Source organism: Haliotis cracherodii, unplaced genomic scaffold (assembly GCF_022045235.1).
Source record: "Haliotis cracherodii isolate W230 unplaced genomic scaffold, xgHalCrac1.p SCAF_6, whole genome shotgun sequence".
Taxonomy (NCBI): Eukaryota; Metazoa; Mollusca; class Gastropoda; order Lepetellida; family Haliotidae; genus Haliotis; species Haliotis cracherodii.
Window position 1 is genome coordinate 23,044,678 of NW_027266319.1, and position 20,844 is coordinate 23,065,521.

The 20,844-nt window shown below is 41.2% G+C and overlaps 1 protein-coding gene across 4 annotated transcripts; it reads left to right on the plus strand.

Moving 5' to 3' along the window:
- The first annotated feature begins 2,018 nt into the window (after positions 1–2,018).
- LOC139444954 (mesoderm-specific transcript protein-like) lies at positions 2,019–18,857 on the plus strand. 4 transcript variants are annotated; one of them, XM_071225979.1, is made up of 12 exons: positions 2,019–2,068; positions 2,715–2,880; positions 3,217–3,290; positions 5,387–5,464; positions 6,551–6,681; positions 7,688–7,758; positions 8,663–8,703; positions 9,015–9,082; positions 11,793–11,888; positions 16,104–16,183; positions 16,527–16,590; positions 17,194–18,857. In XM_071225979.1, exons 2-12 carry the CDS (start codon positions 2,727–2,729, stop codon positions 17,330–17,332), a joined length of 996 nt encoding a protein of 331 aa, XP_071082080.1. In that variant the 5' UTR covers positions 2,019–2,068; positions 2,715–2,726; the 3' UTR covers positions 17,333–18,857. The 4 variants fall into 4 exon arrangements, with proteins under 4 accessions (XP_071082080.1, XP_071082082.1, XP_071082083.1 ...); XM_071225981.1 differs by lacking the exon at positions 2,019–2,068 and adding an exon at positions 2,072–2,103; XM_071225982.1 differs by lacking the exon at positions 2,019–2,068 and adding an exon at positions 2,182–2,239.
- The last annotated feature ends 1,987 nt before the right edge of the window (positions 18,858–20,844 follow it).

Sequence of the window (20,844 nt, forward strand, 5' to 3'; positions counted from 1 at the left end):
GTTCTCAATCCGAACCTGATCCGATTTGTATCTTCCGCATCGTACAAAACGACCGAATCTGTCCCGACAGGTTTCCGATTCCCCCGAATGCTACCCGACAGAGATCAGACAGTGAACCGTCAAAGACGGTTCGCATTCGGCAATATCTGGACGCAATCTGGACTCAATCGACAAGAAACGGTAATGAACAATTTCTGCAAATCATACCCGTTCATCACGACAGCTCCCCGATCCACAGTACACCGTCCAGACAACACAGGACATTGTTACAATTTTGATCCGATACAGCAGAATCTGTCACGACATAGTCACGTTTGTAATCCGACAAGACAAAATCGGCTGAGTTTCCCGAATGTTACGGGACGCACAATACTGTCGGAAGTGGCCGACCTCTCTGGATCATTCCCGATCCGTAAGACTCTGTTACAAACGTATACGACTGCGTTCAGACAATGATAGGACATTCCATATCATTGAGGATAGTTATCCGATTTTTTCACTTTTCGTATCCTAGTGCTGTCTAATCTCAAACGGGAGCCATAATCGGCACTGTGTGTACGCAGCCAAAGAGGCGACTATAACGGGATCGGATGGTCAGGCCAGAGACCATATAATATTATATGGTCTCTGGTCAGGCTTGCTGACTTAGTTGATGCATGTCATCGTATCCCGATTGCGTGGATCGATGCTGATGATGTCAATCACTAGCAGATTGTCTGGTCAATACTCGATTATTTACAGACCGCCGTCGTATAGCTGGAATATTGCTGAGTACGGCGTTGAACAACAAACAACAACATATCTGCAAAATAGATCTTTAATGCTCCAACACATGGCAGAATACCTTGAAATCCTCCACCTACTACATATATTCTGTACATGTTCATTATTCAACCTTGAATTGCTTGACAGCGTTATAAAGATCTTTATCGATACGTCGCCATTACAGTAAAATAAAAAAGTTGTTATCCATAAATTGTGTCTCCTTTATTTCAGAAATCATGACAGTCAACTGACTTAATACAAATAAAAGGACAAGACATCTGATATATTTGTTTTAAACGATTCTGTCGGACCCGTGAAGAGCGGGGGTGGAATAGATCTTCAGCAACCCATGCCTGCCGAAAAAGGCGACTGCTTGTTGTAAGAGGCAACTAACGGGATCGGGTGGTCAGGCTCGCTGACTTGGTTGATGCATGTCATCATATCACAATTGCGTGGATCGATGCCCGTGATGTCAATCACTGGATTATTTGGTCCAGACTCGATTATTTACAGACCTCCGTCATATAGCTCCAATATTGATGAGTGTGGCGTTAAACAACAAACAAGCAAATCATTATAATAGAAATGTATGTGACTATTTTTCAATAATTCCCACTGAGAATGTTTTCTATATATTCATTGGCTTGTTTGTAGCAATATATGTTACATTGTTTCATTGTGTTCGAAGATGCCAATAGGAACATGACGTCATTTGAAAGCATTTTCTTAGATAATTAAAGATAACGTCATCCATTGTTCATGACGTCTCAAACGATTTATTGTGACGTATTGCCAACAATAGACATCTGGAACCAATGTCTCAACTTGACATAAAAACAACAACATTTTTTTCTACATTTACTCAGAAAAAAGGACTCTGGGTAATATAAGCTTGAGAACTACAACATTAATTTACAGATAATCCGTCCTTCCGAGCAGGATTTTCTCTTTTAATCAGTTGTGAGTTATACACAGTGAACGGGCGAGGGAATGTGTTACTCGCTTCTGTCCCATGCAATAAATAGTACATTTACGCACAGGCAATTGCAACGGGCTGCATGGTTAAATCTTTAAAACAAAACATACACAAACAATGATGAATATATAGATATACAGCTATTTGTTTTTATTTTGTTGAATATTTTATCATGAAACCAAATACCTAGTTTGACAAGCAAACAATGCTGATTCGTCTTTTCAACCCATTTAAATGACATTCGTCGATTCCGTTGCCTCGAGTTTCAATTTGAACACACCCGCCTTAAGGAGCCGGAAGTGTGACGGCGGAGGGTCGAGATCAAAGGTCTGTAAACATCGTCAGCGGACGAGCTGGGTTGTGTGAGACTGTAAATTTATTGCTTATGTGGTCTCTGTCAAGAAAAACACAGAATTAAATACTTCCTATCTGACTGGTCTATTGCCATTGTGCAGTGTCATTTATTGTAAACACGACTAAGCACAGAGTCAGAATGACGTATTTAAAAAACTTTGCGTTTTCGATATATTTGATCACTGTTGATGCTTTATTAGTTTAACAAATGTGTGTATTATTTGATTCACAATAAGAATGCATCGTATAATTATATCTTTGTAAATGTTTTTGGACGCATAAATGATTATACACTAAATATTTCCATGGCATTACCGAGGCTTGATCGACTTACTGTTAGTTTTAAGGTGTTGCTAGTCTGTCTGTCATACCACGGACTTGTATATAGGTCCGTGGTCATACAGACCCTGAAACAAATATAGGCCTATACAAAACAGCCCAGTTCGGCCAGTCTAGATTACTGCAGTATCTGAAAATGAAGAGAGTCTCTGAGCTCCTTTTTATTATATTTTTTAAAGATAATTTAACAACTGTTTTTTTCTGTAAAATATGTTCATTTCAAAGACTAGTTTGTGTTTGGTGTTGCAACAAGATTAATCCACTGTATCTATTGCAACAGGAGCTGTGAACGATGGTGTCGGTGTCTCAAGTTGCTGTGGGGGTGTTGAGTGTTGTCATTGCAGTGTTCTTCCTTTACCCTCCCCCTCCCTTGTCTCAAAGGCTGTTGTCATGGAAACAGAGAGGCAAACAGTACCTATATAATGACCTGGAGGTATTTTATATTGGTAATTATACTATTATACAAAAACGGATTACAAGATCAAACTTTAATCAGATCTCATCTCTAGCATTAGATATTTGATGGGTCAGATATGTAGACATGGTAAACAATCTGATTCCTTCCCCAGATGATGCAATCAGTCCATCTCCTGTATAGATCCCAGTGTATACAATGTAGACATTCTGTTTCCCTCCCCAGATGAGGCAGTCAGTCCATCTCCTGTATAGATCCCAGTGTATACAATGTAGACATTCTGTTTCCCTCCCCAGATGAGGCAGCCAGTCCATCTCCTATATAGATCCCAGTGTATACAATGTAAACATTCTGTTTCCTTCCCCAGATGAGGCAGGCAGTGGGAAAGGAACCGTCTTCTGTCTACATGGTTTCCCAACATCCAGCTATGACTGGATCAAGGTAAGATTGTTCTGAAATAACACAAGGGAGGAAATATATCTAATTTTTAATGATAGCTTTGGTAGTAAAAAACACAATTTTGAGAAACGTAACTACTTTTTTTAAATATGAAGTGTGTATCATTGCTTGAAGAGCTCCAAATTTGCATTAGAACTGGATGCATTAGTAATATCTCAAATCTACCATGACAGTGTTAAAGACATACTCCTCTGTCTGAACAGTCAAGGTAATGTGGTGACACATGGTCCTGTGCACAGCGCACAAGTCCCTAATCAGGTGAAGTTAACCAACGTCGGATGGAGAGTCCTTGGATGGGTGAACGCGTTTCGGCAGCTTGGCTCCTGAGAATTTCTAGGGCTTCGGTCCTGGTCCACACGGGAGCACAGGGAAATGTGTGGCATCTCCTTAGGCATGTGACTTTGTTCGAAATGTGCCTCTGTTAAACCCAGCAGTGAATGGGTACCCGGTAGGATGAGATGGCAGCTTAGGTTGTATTCTCCCCAGGGAGCTGAGAATGATTCTTGAGTGCACACTGATCCAGTGACTGGGGTAATAATAGCAGTTTGAGCATGCCCCTGAGTGGTGTGGAAATATGGGCAAAATAACTGGCCTATTATTATAATTATCAATGAGTAGGGGGAGTTGGGTCAGATCAGCAATTTTTAGAAAATTATGGTAAAATCACCTCACCTGTTCCAGTAGATTACAGATCATACTGCTCAATCCTTCAGCAGAAGTTCTTGCATGGACTTTCGTTCCTCATAGGGGTTCAGGATACTTGTTCTCATTGCTATATGGCTGAAATATATAAGGACATGACCCAATTAGGCCAGAAATTAAGAACTTGAAATTAAGACAAGAGATATAATTTGGATGAAATGGTTGCGGATGTGGAGGTTCTGGTGGACTGCAGAAAATGAGCTTAAGTACTGTTAAGTGAGCCCCAATGCTACCGTTGCCAAGCAACCCATGCTGCTTACCAATGCAGCAACCACTTCCCTGCAATTACCGTTGCCAAGCATCCGATGTTGCTTACCAATGTAGTGACCACTGCCCTTCAACTACCATTGCCAAGGCAACCCATGTTGCTTACCAATGCTTGGACCACTGCCCTGCAACTACCGTTGCCAAGCAACCCATGTTGCTTACCAATGCAGCGACCACTGCCCTGCAACTACTGTCGCCAAGCAACCCATGCTGCTTACCAATGCAGCAACTACTGCCCTGCAACCACTGTTGCCAAGCATCCCATGTTGCTATGCAGCTAGCGCTGTTAGGCAAGTACCATTCCCAAATAATGAGCGAGGGCAACTATTGTTGCCAAGCTGACCATCCGCTGTAAAGCGGACATTAAGCCATCTGCTGTAATCAGAATGGATAAATTGGTTCTTTCTGTGAAGTGGACAACCCTATTCTATATAATTTATAATTTGGGACGGATCCAAGTTGCCAAATGTAACTTGTAATGCTGTCCATCAACACTTATATGGCTGAAATAATGCTGATGCGACATTAAATTTTAGGTGAGATGAAATGGGGTTTAACGTCACATCCAAGATTATTGCACTTAAATAGCGACATGCATGTACGTGTGTGTGTTTGTGTGGCTGCTTGTACTAGTCCGGACTGATGCCGATTTATAGTGCTAGTTCACTGAGATACCATGCCACAGTTTAACATGAATACCCCACTCAGACACAGTATACTCCAAGCCTACCAGTCCTTGTTTTAGCCCCTTAATGCTGAGCGCCAGACAGGGTAGCAACAAGTACCATCTTTTAACGTCTATTTGTATGACGCGGCCAGACTTTCCGCTCTCCGGGCGGACGCTCTACCACTAGACCACGGAGGCGGTCACATTAAATTTTAACTTTCCTTACAGATACCACATACATGTACATTGTATCTCCATCCTTGTCTGGAAAAAGCAAGAACAGGAACAGGGGGAAGTAACTGGTGACCATGGTCCAGTTTGTGCTCATGCAGACAGTTTTCACCCTGTTTTAAATTTTCAAGATAAGATAATTGCATACTCTCTTATCAGGATAAGTATATAGTATATGAAATATTCAAATGTCGATGAATATACATTTCAGATTATGCCTTCCCTGAAGAATCAGTTTGCTCGTGTTGTCCTGGTGGATTTTCTTGGCATGGGCTTCAGTGAGAAACCGGTGAGTTGAGGCGTTTTAGTTTTTGTCAGTTGGTTTACAAAATATTTGGCTTAAAATTCAATGTAGGTGGTGAAAAAAGAAACAGATAAATAATTTTCAACTTTCAGATTTGTACTGCTAGTAATGTGGCTTTTAACAACAAGCAAAGAGTGGTAAAAATATTTGTAGAAATAAAAAATTAATAAACCTGTTATTAAGTGTTTTCTTTAAAGAAGCGGTAGTCAGATCAAATAGAGAAAAGAGTGTTTTATTAATGGAAAGTCGGTGGTGGCAAGTGGTCCTGTGCACAGGGCACTTGTCATAAATCAGGTGAAGTTAAGCAATGTCGGGTTCTGAGTGTTGTTCGATGGGTGACTGCATTTGGCAGTGTGACTCGAGAGTTTCTAGTTTCGGTCCTGCCCCACACTGAAGCACATGTGGTGTCTCCTTGGACAAGTAATTTTTGTTCGAAATGTGCCTCTGTTCACCGAGCAGTAAAATGGGTACCCGGTGGGATGAGATGGAAATGTGACTGTAAACCTTCTACCGATGGCAAGGCAGCTTGTGTTGTATACTCCCCAGGGAGCTGAGATTAAAATCGAGTGCACACTGATCCCATGACCATGGTAATAATGTAGCATTTTATGAATGCACCGAGTGTATGGAGGCTGGTGCACTACATTGCTGCGGGGGACACCAGAAATTGGCTTCACACATTGTGCCCATGTGGGGAATCAAACCCAGATCTTCAGCGTGATGAGCCAACGCTTTAACCGCTAGGCTGCCCCACACTACTATATGAGCAAACAAAATGTGCCCCATGGCGTGAGATAGTGATAAAGCAGTTTTCTTGTTATTATTAAAAGTCATATTGTGAAAGTCTTTTTTGTTGGGTAGACATATCCAAGTAATTAAAAATAGAAACAAGGTGTCATTCATATACAGGACTTGATGACCGTGTTGATGATACGACTTCCAATGTGTTCTGTATGAAGGTATTAAAATATTTGGTCATGTGGACCTGAATGTCTGTGGTTCGAAATTTAATGGCAGCTACACTTAGTTAATCTTTTTGTTGTTATGACTTTCTTGTGTGTTTATCCACAGGAAGACTACAACTATTCCATATTTGACCAAGCAGACATGGTAGAAAAACTGGCAGAATCCCTGGCAATATCCTCCACACACATCCTGGCACATGACATGGGAGACACAGTAGCACTGGAGCTTGTTGCAAGGTGAATATCACATCCTAGCACATGACATGGGAGACATAGTAGCACTGGAGCTTGTTGCAAGGTGAATATCACATCCTTACACATGACATGGGAGACACAGCAGCACTGGAGCTTGTTGCAAGGTGAATATCACATCCTTACACATGACATGGGAGACATAGTAGCACTGGAGCTTGTTGCAAGGTGAATATCACATCCTAGCACATGACATGGGAGACCAGTAGCACTGGAGCTTGTTGCAAGGTGAATATCACATCCTTACACATGACATGGGAGACATAGTAGCACTGGAGCTTGTTGCAAGGTGAATATCACATCCTAGCACATGACATGGGAGACCAGTAGCACTGGAGCTTGTTGCAAGGTGAATATCACATCCTAGCACATGACATGGGAGACATAGTAGCACTGGAGCTTGTTGCAAGGTGAATATCACATCCTTACACATGACATGGGAGACACAGCAGCACTGGAGCTTGTTGCAAGGTGAATATCACATCCTCATCATCAGGTTAGTGGTTCGATTCCTGGCTGCATCATACCAAAAGATGTTTAGTAGAGAAAGAAGAAGAGTGGCGAAAGAGTTATAATGGAATAGAGGATAGAGACAACATTTATTTTCAGTGCAGTTTATATGCAGGACATTGTTCTCTGAATACTCTGTCTGAGCTTCTTGGTCTAGGTGAATGTGTCTGACATGTTTAAATGTCTGCTTGGGACCCGTGAAGATCCGGGGTAGAATAGGTCTTCAGCAACCCATGCTTGCTGTAAAAGGTGACTATGCTTGTCCTAAGAGACGACTAATGGGATCGTGTGGTCAGTGTCGCTGACTTAGTTTATGCATGTCATCGTATCCCAATTGCATGGATTGATGCTCATGATGTCAATCACTGGATTGTCTGGTCCAGACTCGATTATTTACAGACCGATTTCAGCTATTTGGATTACTGCTGAGTGCGGCGTTAAACAACAAACAAACAAATAATGTCTGCTTGTTGGTTTCAAGATACAAGGAGAGACGAGAGAGATCGGAGAAGACAGGGCTGGTCCTGACATCCCTGTGTTTGAGCAATGGAGGTGAGGAGAGTTCTTAAGGTGTGAGTGAGTGAATGAGTTTGATTTTACACTGCTTTTAGCAATACTCCAGCAATATCATGGCGGGGGACGCCAGAATTGGCTCCACACATTGTACTCATGACGGGAATCGATCCCGGGTCTTCGGCGTGACGAGCGAACGCATTAACCACTAGGCTACCCAGTTCTTAAGGCCAACAAGGAATGAGTACTGATTTCATCAAGTGTCAGCTAGTGTTCAAGGGAGGATGCAGCTTTTGGAAAAGGGTTGGGAGCACATTATACGCTTTGCCAATTTGCTTTCAGTTATCATCTAATTGTGTTGGAAACAAATTCACCAAATACTTAGTCATACTGTAGTTATGTATTTTTACAATCACCTGTAATATTCCTGATTGTTTAAAAGATTAATATGCTTGAAAAATAAGTGGTGCACACACCCCTGCAAGCAAAGTTTGATCAATGTATTGTGATTTAAGCTGTAGATCTTTATGTCCCTATCTGTAACATTTTCATGTAAGGCTAAAAATGATATAGTCTTGGTTCTCAGGCACTGCTCACATCATCATAAAGTCTTCTGCACGTTTTGTTTATATTTCCATTTTAACCAAAAGAATCCTAAAAAAAATGTGATCCAATATAGCACATAGTTACTTCCCTTTACATGAGCACTGCTTTACTACGCATGGTGGCAATAGGAGTATAGTATGCTTGTTTATGTGAGAGTCCAGGTTGATTTGATGGTACACAACTGTTTATTTGGCTATATATACCAGTTTGAACAAGCAATAAAACCAAAAAATCACCGCCTGCCTGCACTATATTTTCAACAGTCATTGCCTGAGAACAAATTCTTTTATTTTTTTTTAGCCTAAAATTAGCTGATTAGCAACATGTTATGTTTTAGGACTCTTCCCAGGGAAATACTATCCAAGAGTACTCCAAAAGGTGTGTATGTACAGATTGTCTTGGGACCAGCATGACACTATCCGAAGTGAGGCTGCAGTCATATATATACAATAGGGCAGACTAGTACAAGCCAATCTCATTAAAATCAGATCTTAGTTCTGAGATTGAGTACAAGCAGACACTCATGCACACACACAGACACGCACAAAGTTGAGAAATGTAAAACAAAGTTGAGAAATGTAAAACCAAGTTTTGAAATGTAAAACAGTCCTGTGTGTTTACAGAATGAAAGACACAGGGTGTGTTATCAAGTAATTCAAATGTCTTTTGTTGTTGTTTGTTGTTTGTAGATTTTGCTGATTCCGGTTATAGGCGATATTGCATCAAGATTGTCCTTTTTCCACCTCTTCAGAAGAAGGTAAGTGGTTGAATGAATCGTATTTTGTGTCTGCAACATCATAGCAATACCACAACAATATCGCAGCAACTTTCCTGCAGCCTGCTACATATATTCGTCCCAGGAGGGGCGGTCGGGTAGCCTAGTGGTTAAAGCGTTTGCTCGTCACGCCGAAGACCCGGGTTCGATTCCCGACATGGGTACAATGTGTGAAGCCCATTTGTGGTGTCCCCGCCGTGATATTGCTGGAATATTGCTAAAAGCGGCGTAAAACCATACTCACTCACTCGTCCCAGGAACGTGAAAATCTGTCCGATACACGAAAGCCTGACGTTTTGTATATCAAGCTCTTCTTTATCCTGATGCTCTTTATATATGTAGCATGTACTGCTCATTGCCTGATCCCTGTGGGGATTCCAGGTTAAAATAGGTCTCCATCAACCTGTGCTGGTCGTACCAAGGGGATTCCAGGTTAGAATACGTCCCCATCAACCTGTGCTGGTTGTACCATGGGGATTCCAGGTTAGAATAGGTCCCCATCAACCTGTGCTGGTTGTACCATGGGGAGTCCAGGTTAGAATAGGTCTCCATCAACCTGTGCTGGTTGTACCATGGGGATTCCAGGTTATAATAGGTCTCCATCAACCTGTGCTGGTTGTACCATGGGGAGTCCAAGTTAGAATAGGTCCCCATCAACCTGTGCTGGTTGTACCATGGGGAGTCCAGGTTAGAATAGGTCCCCATCAACCTATGCTGGTTGTACCGTGGGGATTCCAGGTTAGAATAGGTCCCAATCAACCTGTGCTGGGTGTACCATGGGGATTCCAGGTTAGAATAGGTCCCAATCAACCTATGCTGGTTGTACAGTAGGATCCAGGTTAGAATAGGTCTCCATCAACCTGTGCTGGTTGTACCATGGGGAGTCCAGGTTAAATAGGTCCCCATCAACCTGTGCTGGGTGTACCATGGGGATTCCAGGTTAGAATAGGTCCCCATCAACCTGTGCTGGGTGTACCATGGGGAGTCCAGGTTAGAATAGGTCCCCATCAACCTGTGCTGGGTGTACCATGGGGATTCCAGGTTAGAATAGGTCCCCATCAACCTGTGCTGGTTGTACCATGGGGATTCCAGGTTAGAATAGGTCCCCATCAACCTTTGCTGGTTGTACCATGGGGATTCCAGGTTAGAATAGGTCCCCATCAACCTGTGCTGGTTGTACCATGGGGATTCCAGGTTAGAATAGGTCCCAATCAACCTATGCTGGTTGTACCGTAGGATCCAGGTTAGAATAGGTCTCCATCAACCTGTGCTGGTTGTACCATGGGGAGTCCAGGTTAGAATAGGTCCCCATCAACCTGTGCTGGTTGTACCATGGGGAGTCCAGGTTAGAATAGGTCCCCATCAACCTATGCTGGTTGTACCGTGGGGATTCCAGGTTAGAATAGGTCCCCATCAACCTGTGCTGGGTGTACCATGGGGATTCCAGGTTAGAATAGGTCCCAATCAACCTATGCTGGTTGTACCGTAGGATCCAGGTTAGAATAGGTCTCCATCAACCTGTGCTGGTTGTACCATGGGGAGTCCAGGTTAAATAGGTCCCCATCAACCTGTGCTGGGTGTACCATGGGGAGTCCAGGTTAGAATAGGTCCCCATCAACCTGTGCTGGTTGTACCATGGGGAGTCCAGGTTAGAATAGGTCCCCATCAACCTGTGCTGGGTGTACCATGGGGAGTCCAGGTTAGAATAGGTCCCCATCAACCTGTGCTGGGTGTACCATGGGGAGTCCAGGTTAGAATAGGTCCCCATCAACCTGTGCTGGTTGTACCATGGGGATTCCAGGTTAGAATAGGTCCCCATCAACCTTTGCTGGTTGTACCATGGGGATTCCAGGTTAGAATAGGTCCCCATCAACCTGTGCTGGGTGTACCATGGGGATTCCAGGTTAGAATAGGTCCCCATCAACCTGTGCTGGTTGTACCATGGGGAGTCCAGGTTAGAATAGGTCCCCATCAACCTGTGCTGGTTGTACCTTTGGGAGTCCAGGTTAGAATAGGTCCCCATCAACCTATGCTGGTTGTACCATGGGGATTCCGGGTTAATATAGGTCCCCATCAACCTGTGCTGGTACCATGGGGATTCCAGGTTAGAATAGGTCCCCATCAACCTATGCTGGTTGTACCGTTGGGATTCCAGGTTAGAATAGGTCTCCATCAACCTATGCTGGTTGTACCTTTGGGAGTCCAGGTTAGAATAGGTCCCCATCAACCTATGCTGGTTGTACCGTGGTGATTCCAAGTTAGAATAGGTCCCCATCAACCTGTGCTGGTCGTACCATGGGGATTCCAGGTTAGAATAGGTCCCCATCAACCTATGCTGGTCGTACCAAGGGGATTCCAGGTTAGAATAGGTCCCCATCAACCTGTGCTGGTTTTAAGGGTCGACGTTATGGATCAGGTGGTCCGGCTCGGTCACTTGATTTAGTGTCATCATATCCTGAGGGTGTGGATTGTTCACAATATCAATGACTGGATTGTCTGCTTCAGACTCTATTACAGGCTGCCATCCATATTGCTAAATGTGGCATTAAATAATTGTTTGATGATTTTTGATATTTGGATAAAATCCATTTCATTTAAACATAAAACAATTTGTACTAATAACAACCAATTTAGTCAAATAAACACTAAATTTTTAAGTGTTAATTATCACAAGATACATTTTAATATTTAGATTTGGAGATATATTTGGTACCAAGCCGACTTCTGAAGACTTTGAGGACTTCTATGCTGCTCTCAGATACCGAGATGGGAATACTGTTATGCCAGGGTATGTATGATCTTTGGAAACCTGGAGATGTCGACCGTAATATACTACTCAACGTTTGATAAGGATAATCAGATGTGTCAGATATTTAAACACTTGTCTCATACAACTTCCCGAGGCAAGTGAGTTAACTGACTATGAAAGTCCAGTTTCCACCCTTGCCAAACTAGGCTGGTATTACGGAGTTACATTTTGGCTGGACTAACGAGTCTCTGCATAGTCCAATCAAAATCGTGCACCGAAATCGAAATCTGGTTCGAAAAGTGTCATGCAGATTTTGGTTGACTGCAGGATTTGCAAAGCATGTGCACCGCTAACTTGTTGCCAACAGATATTTTCTAAATCTTTTCATGTTTTTAATCAAGGTGCTCATGTGATTTGATGCACTTCGCGATGTAAGACTCGCTTTATCACACTATAGATCTTGATTATCGATCAGATCGTCTTGACTGGGCGCCACCGTTTTGTTTGAAGCAAATACAAGTGATACGAGAGGTTGAATCTGATTGGTCAATAGGAGAGGCATAAAAAGGACATAACTCGTAATAGCCACTGGTGGCGCTACGATCGAGCCCAGGAATTCCAGGCTAGTTCGGCAAGGGTGGAAACTGGACTTTTAAAGTCAGGTTACTCTCTTGCCTCGGGAAGATGGTCTCATATTGTGAGAATCACTTTTGTTTATCACTGGAAGATAAGAATAAGTTGAGCACTATATTATGATGCTGGCTGAATTCTTGACTTATTGTCAACAAAATTCTTCCAATATGATAAGTAAAATATATTATGAATTTTGCTGGAATAACATCCTCTGTCGTTAGTTATGGTGTCTTTTGATGCCATATATGGTATCATATTAGATCAGCAGAAAAATATTGTGAGGTGAGAGGTGGGTGTTATTAAATTCAAGATGGCTGCTACTGATGGTATACAGGCTCATGTAAGGTCTGTAGTTCTGCTCTGTGGTTGGTAAGTCTCACTTTAAGCATAATAATTGGTGATATCCTCAGTTGATATCTGTAGTCTGTGTCAAGTTCCATATCTCTGTTAAGTCAGCATGGCTACATTCTTAGTACAAGTGAGCAAAGCTTTCAGTGATTCTATATATGATTTCTGATCTTGGAAATGAATGTTAACACATGTTGTGGATTAATTACACTGTGGAAGAGAGGTATATATGACCCGGTGTAAGCTGCCAAAATCTACCCCCCTTCAGAGTATACCTGGGGAGCTTCCAGAATCTTCCCCGGGGTACATTTTGTGGACTACCCAGAATCTACCCCCCTTTCCCAGAAACTACCCCCGGGGGTATAATCTGGGAGTTCCCAGAATCTACCCCGATGTAGACAATTCAAAATGTTGTTTAAAGCATGCAAAGATGAAATAAATATTGTTTATACAAATAAAAAATATCTTACAAAATCACATTGACTTTAACTCATTGTAGTCATCATCAATTTGTAAGTTCTAAAGTTGGTGTTGAGAACTGTGTGAGGATATGTCTTACACTTATGTTATTGAATAAGCTTTAATATGCGTTGTGAATAAACCTAACTACCAAAATCGGGATCGCCTCCGTGGTCTAGTGGTAGAGCGTCCACCCGGAGAGCGGAAGGTCCGGGGTTCGATCCCCAGCCGCGTCATACCTAAAGAGTGAGTGAGTGAGTATGGTTTTACGCCGCTTTTAGCAATATTCCAGCAATATCACGGCGGGGGACATCAGAAATGGGCTTCACACATTGTACCCATGTCGGGAATCGAACCCGGGTCTTCGGCGTGACGAGCGAACGCTTTAACCACTAGGCTACCCGACCGCCCCCATACCTAAAGACGTTAAAAGATGGTACTTGTTGTTACCCTGTCTGGCGCTCGGCATTAAGGGGCTAAAACAAGGACAAGGCTCGGAGTCAGTATACTGTGTCTGGATGGGGTATTCAAGTTAAAATGTGGCATGGTATCTCAGTGTGCTAGCACTATAAATCGGCATCAGTCCGGACTAGTACAAGCAGCCACACACACATACACATGCATGCATGTCGCTATAAAAGTGCAATAATCTTGGATGCGACGTTTAACGCCATTTCACCTCAACTCACCTCACTAAAATCGGTAGCTTTGCATTTATATATAGATGTGTATAACCCATTCAAATGAGTCATTCATTCTCATCTCACATGCGAGATTTCTTTAATTATGATTACTGTTTGGAAAAACTGGTGCTACAACCTTTGTCTTCTAAATTTAAATAACAGGATATGAATATTTTAAAACTATTTAGATGTGTACTGAATAGGCATTTATGTAAACTTAATCAGATGACAATGTTGTTACAGCAATTGACCAGAAAAGATCACGATTGAGTTAGATGCATCCCCAAAAATAAAAATTCATGTACATTCTCATCTCACATGTGAGATTTTGATAATTATGATTAGGGGTGACTGTTGGTCTGGAAATCATTATTGCAATAACTATTGATATTGAAAGAAACTACTGCGATAACTATTGATATTGCAAGCAACTATTGTGTTAAATATCGATAGTTTTCAGAGTATCATTTTAGATGGATTTTAGAGTTGAATTAAACCTTGGAACTGATGTTTTGTTTGAATGTGATAACCCAAGTTTGTCACAAACTCCACTTCACTGTCACCCTACGCCATTTTACTTTAAGAAAGAGCGGTCGCTAAGCATCAAGGGCAGTTATAACTCTAATCCTCACTTGGCTGCGTTCGTGAGCGTGATTTGGTGACTCAGTAGCATGATATGGTAAATACAATTGAAACTATCAATATTCCTAACTGAAATCAATACTATTGATCAGAAACTGATTTAACAGTTATTGACTTTAAGTGCTTACCAATAGCAATATAGCAATATTTTGATTTATCGTGGCAGCCCTAATTATGATTACTGTTGAAAAACTGGTGCTCCCCCCTTTGTCTTCTCTATTTAAATAACAGGATATGTATGTTTTAAAACTAATTGTGTACTGAATAGGCATTTATATAAACTTAGCCAGATGACAATGTTGTTACAGCACTTGACCAGAAGAGATCAAGAATGAGTTAGATGCATCCCCCTCAAAAACTTTATTGTACATGCATGAAATATAAATGTTTAAATCCAACAGGGTTGGAGCAGATTCTGGTAGCTCCTAGATTATAGTTATAATCCGGGGTAGATTCTGGGAGCTCCTAGATTATAGTTTAAACCCGGGGTAGATTCTGGGAGCTCCTAGATTATAGTTATAACCTGGAATAGATTCTTGGAGCTCCCAAGATTATAGTTATAACCTGGGGTAGATTCTGGGAGCTCCTAGATTATAGTTATAACCCGGGGTAGATTCTGGGAGCTCCTAGAATATAGTTATAACCCGGGGTAGATTCTTGAGCTCCTAGATTATAGTTATAACCCAGGATAGATTCTGGGAGCTCCTAAATTATAGTTATAACCCGGGGTAGATTCTGGGAGCTCCTAGATTATAGTTATAACCCAGGATAGATTCTGGGAGCTCCTAGATTATAGTTATAACCTGGGGTAGATTCTGGGAGCTCCTAGAATATAGTTATAACCCGGGGTAGATTCTGGGAGCTCCTAGATTATAGTTATAACCCGGGGTAGATTCTGGGAGCTCCTAGAATATAGTTATAACCCGGGGTAGATTCTGGGAGCTCCCAGAGTATACCCCTGGGGATTGATTCTGGGAAAGGGGCTTAGATTCTGTGAGCTCCCAGAATCTACCTCGGGGTAGATTCTGGATGGCCCCAGAATCTACCCAGGTATACTTTGAAGAGGGGGGTATACTTTCAGACTTTGCACCGGTTTCGGTACTGGGATGAGGAATATGGACTCGTCTGCCGTTTAGGGTACCGGGTATGTTTCTGTATTCTGATTTTGGCTAGGGTACATTTCTGTATACAGAATCGTACCTGGGGTACATATCTGTAGTACCCATGCTGACAGAGACCCCTTCAGCCCCACTATAAACTCACTGTTCTTTTTGCTATGCAAAATCACGCAGCGGTCTTTCCAAAATATCACACGATCCTGAAAGATGAAAACAATGCTGAGGATAAATCAGCCACTTAAGGGGGAGAATTCAAAGTGCCTCCCTTCCCTCCCAACATGTTCAATTCTGGGCAGGAATGTAGAAGGCAGTGTGAAGTGGAGGTGACAACCCACTGAGCCAAGGGAGATAACTCCATGTTGGTGTTTCAGAATCCTTCACTATATCAAGGAGCGATCTGACAATGAAGACAGATGGGTGTATGGCAGTCTAAAAGCAGCACCCATTCCAGGTACAATCAGCCAACAAATGTGAAGCAGGACGCTTTCAAATTAAGGTGTCTCAAATTTGATTCTTTAGGCCTTTTTTTAATTACTTGTTTTTTTTTATTTTGGTTCAAAAAACATTTTCAAGTGATCTCAAGAATGAAAAAACATGTCAGAAGAAAAAAAGCAAAGTTTTTGTTGTGATTTTTATTGCAAAGTGAAAAGATTACCACTCCTATACAGACCCATTTTACGATGAATTTAATCGCAGAGATTATTTGAAACAGACGTGATGGCAAGAAATAAAGTCATTTATTGAGCAGTTTTGTTTGATGTAACACAGTGCATAAAGATATTATGATGTTTCAGTACTGATGGTGTATGGGCCTGCTGACCCAATCAATCCCTCCCCGGTATTTCCAGATCATTTCAGGTCAGATAAAAAAATGCTTTTACTCCAATAATTTGTCAGAGTAGAAAGAAATTAATTCATTCAGTGCACAGAACTCAAGATCTGACATACTTCAGTTTAGAAGAAAGTTTTGTTACCATTGAAGAAGCCGATTATATTACCTACAAGGGCAAACATTTCGGGGTTCATAAACACCATATTTGTCCCAGGGTCATATCACGTCATGAGAAAACAGTGTATTGACGTCATTGTTGACGTCATTGAAATCTTATTGTGACGTAACGTCGGAATGACATCAGGCTAGAAACGACGTCATAGATGAAGATTGTTGACGTTATTCGACAAATTGTGATTCTGCTGCTGTTGAGACTTGCTGTCCTTTTTGGTACACACTAAAATTTGTCTCTGTATGTAGACATCTTCTTTGGTAATAAATAGTCCATTATATTCTGTGAATGAGGCGAATTATTGACCGAAGAGTTGACCCTGCTGTCAACCACTGGTATGTCTGGCCCAGCTCAATCATTTAGAGGCCGACATGAAATTGTTGTAATATTGACCACTGTGGCATTAAACCTTTGATGACCTACCAATTTCCTCAATTGATTGTTGTATTTATTCCAGGAAAATCGCACCTCAACACAAGCTGGTTGTCCTAGACAAAAGCATCGGCCATTACCCACAATGGGAGGACCCAGACAATACAGGAAGGAGTTATATAGAGTTTATTAAGGGGCTGAAGTCCACCAAGCCCAAACATTGAGGTGTTATATCATAATTCATTTGACGGGAAATAAAAAAGATTCCCCATTTATAGAAAAATAGATGTCAATGTTATTGAAATCAGATCTTTTAGAATCCCTCCGATTCAATACCTCTGTCTGTCAATATCAGGCAATATTTTGAAATTAAAATTAACTGACATTCTTCTCCATTGTGATGACATGATGTAAAAGATATTTCATATCTCAAAATTACAAAAACATATTTGTACCTTGCATTTATGTAATATTTTTGTATGGAATATGTGGATGAACAAGGGATTATTCCTTTAGGCCTAAGCGTATACAGACTGTAGAAATATTCCTTAAAATGAAATCTGTTCAACGACCATGTGTACGAGTGAAACATCTGACTCCAACGAATGAACACTTTCGTACTTTTGTTGTCAAAATCATGGCCTCATCAGACCTGGGATTTTACCTCTATTTGGATAAATTGAAAGTGATTCTGTGGCATCTGATTGGCTGGACTAAAGATAAACATTAGGCCATTCCTGCTAACGGTCTACTTGTTCCAGATTTGTTGATAATTTACTCAAAAGAAACATGAATACCATACCTGTTGGTTTATATATGATAAATTACTCATGTTCAAGAGATATTAGATTGGTTCGATGCACAAACGAAAATACTGGTATGTTGTGTGAACTGACGCTCATGAACACATCACATGTGACGTCATAGATCCGTGACTCGAGATGCACCATTTGTCTGGTGCAGGATTAGCGTGTAAAGTTTGGAAATCACGTGCAACATATTGTGCTAAGAATAAAGACACTGTTTGGTAACACTTGCATGATTGTTAGCTTTGTCATTAAGTGGTACAGTACATTGGAAACATCTCCTCTTAACATACATACTTCTCCATGTTTCTATGGTTCGTGTTTCTTTTGGTGGTGAGTATAGGATGGGCGGGGCTTGTGTTTCATTATTGCACGGAATAATGTAACTAAGTTCGTACTGTTGTTTACATTTTTATGCATGTCAATGATTAATAAGCAGTCTGTGAAGTTATTATTGTTGACATATTTTGTTTAAGAGAATTGACTTCGAAGTTTTTGTGTTTATGGAGAAAAGCTGTTTGCACATTATGTTTATCCCTGCATAAACGCAAACAATATGAAAGTCAATTCTTGTGCACATGTAAGTCTTGTGACTCTCAGCGATACATTTTTTTTATCTTTGGCATTAAGATGGGTATCCTAGGGAGTCCTAGGGTAGACACGAACCAACAACATATACGGTACATAAAAAGTATGCTTGTTATAGATGTGTAAACTTGTGATTGAGTGAAGTAAATGTTCCATGTGATGTCTGTACATTTATTGTGTCTTCCAAACCAGAAATATCAGATAAATTCTGATGTGTCAAGTTACTTACTTTCAGTCATTCCAACTATACTCTTTTGCGTCGGATGGGACTTGCTGTGATATTATTTGCGTCCATTTTCATTTCGTTGCATGTAGCACACAATATTTTGTATCTGAGGCCACCCTGTCTCAACGTCCATCAAAGTCCACCATCCTTGATTATCCATGATGTTATGTCTTCATGCTAATAGTAGGGGTGGTCGGGTAGCGTAGTGGTTAAAGTGTTCACTCGTCACGCCGAAGACCTGGGTTTGATTCCCGACATGGGTACAATGTGTGAAGCTCATTTCTGGTGTCCCCCACCGTGATATTGCTGGAATATTGCTAAAAACGGTGTAAAACCATACTCACTCACACACTCATTCTAACAGTTATAACTACCCCGAACCAAATCAACTCGACAGCTTCAGTTTCAGCCTGATAAACATGGCATAAAAACTAATGTCCACTCAAATTGGAAATTTTAGTATAAATTGTATATTTAAATATTTATCCTATCTCACACAATGCAAATCTTCATTTTTGATCCTATGTAGAAACGTGCCCGAACCATGTTTCCAGCTTCTAAAATAAAAACATTCACCTGAACACACCCCAGGTTACAACCAACTGGGGCAATCATGTGCTCTCGTGCATGGTGACCTTCCAGACTTTGACCACATGATTCTCTCTACCAACTCGCTCTCTTTCTCATCGCCACTATGTGGAGAAGTGTTTCTTGGACCTAGAGAATATTTTAAAAGAAATTTTAGACTTGATTTGATTTCTGCCCGATTAACATGGCATGATGCTAAAAATAGACGTCCAATCAAATTACTCTCATAGGCGAGATGCAATGGGTCCAGGGTATATATTATAATAGAACGGGGCTACACTAACCCTTGGCGTACTTGCAATGAACCACTGGGGTAAAATACTACTCAAAAGAAGTTAAGGAATACCAATCCTTTCATATTGCTCGGTTATCTGTCAAGCCATATTTGTGTTAACTACGGTATCGTCAAAGTGAAAAATGTGGGTGTTCTTTCATTTTTTTAGTAGCATATTTGTTATGGATGCAATGGTTGAATCAATGGGAGATGAATTGACTAAATCATCTATAAGGGACAACAATGTGTTGTTCATGCAGTTGAACTTTGTTATCTCAGGTTATGAGATTTGTAAAATTGTTTTTGATGAACTCATCATGTGAAAATTGTTTGTAGCGAGTTGAGAAATAATTTGTTTGGGAGAATCCCCAAATGTGTGATACAATTATGAATGAACGTTAATCGCTGCTTTATTCATTCATGAGATTTACAATGATTGATTTTTATTTTTGACGTTTACATAAACAAGAATAAATCATTTCCTATTTTTGCAAATTTGAGTAATGTTTGTGTTTTCTATAGATACTGTGCTGATTACATCAGTTCATATTTCAGGTTGCCCTGAAGCTTCCTGTCATGTTCTTGAGTCACTATGTGGCTGAGAGATTGCCGATGTGACGCACTTCTGTACAGACCCGTGAAGATCCGGGGTAGAATAGGTCTTCAGCAACCCATGCTTGCTGTAAAAGGCGACTAGGCTTTTTGTAAGAGGCAACTAACGGGATCGGGTGGTCAGGCTCGCTGACTTGGTTGATGCATGTCAATGTATCCCAACTGCCTGGATCGATGCTTATAATGACAATCACTGGATTGTCTGGTCCAGACTCGATAACTTACAGACTCGTCATATAGCTCGAATATTGCTGAGTGCGGCGTTAAACAACAAACTAACAAACACTTCTCTACATGAGTGAGTGAGGTGAAAAGGAATTTAATGTGAAATGGGCTTTCAAGATTATTGGTGTGGTGTGAGTTGTGGTGGTGTGGTGTGGTGTTGTTTTTTGTTTTTTTGACGCCACACTTAGGAATATTCCAGCTATATGATGGCGGTCTGGACCAGACAATACAGTGATATGACATCATGAGCATCAATCCACGCAATTGCGATATGATGACATGAATCGACAAAGTCAGCGAGTCTGACCACCCAATCATGTTAGTCGCCTCTTACGACAAGCAAAGTCGCCTTTTACAGCAAGCATTGGTTGCTGAAGACCTATTCCGCCCTGGATCTTCACGGGTCTGTGTGTGTAT

Coding starts and splice junctions, on each gene's coding strand:
- LOC139444954 (XM_071225979.1), top strand. CDS start 2,727: ATGGTGTCGGTGTCTCAAGTTGCTGTGGGGGTGTTGAGTGTTGTCATT. Junction 3,291..5,386: donor CCAGCTATGACTGGATCAAG/GTAAGATTGTTC, acceptor TATACATTTCAG/ATTATGCCTTCCCTGAAGAA. Junction 11,889..16,103: donor GGGAATACTGTTATGCCAGG/GTATGTATGATC, acceptor TTGGTGTTTCAG/AATCCTTCACTATATCAAGG.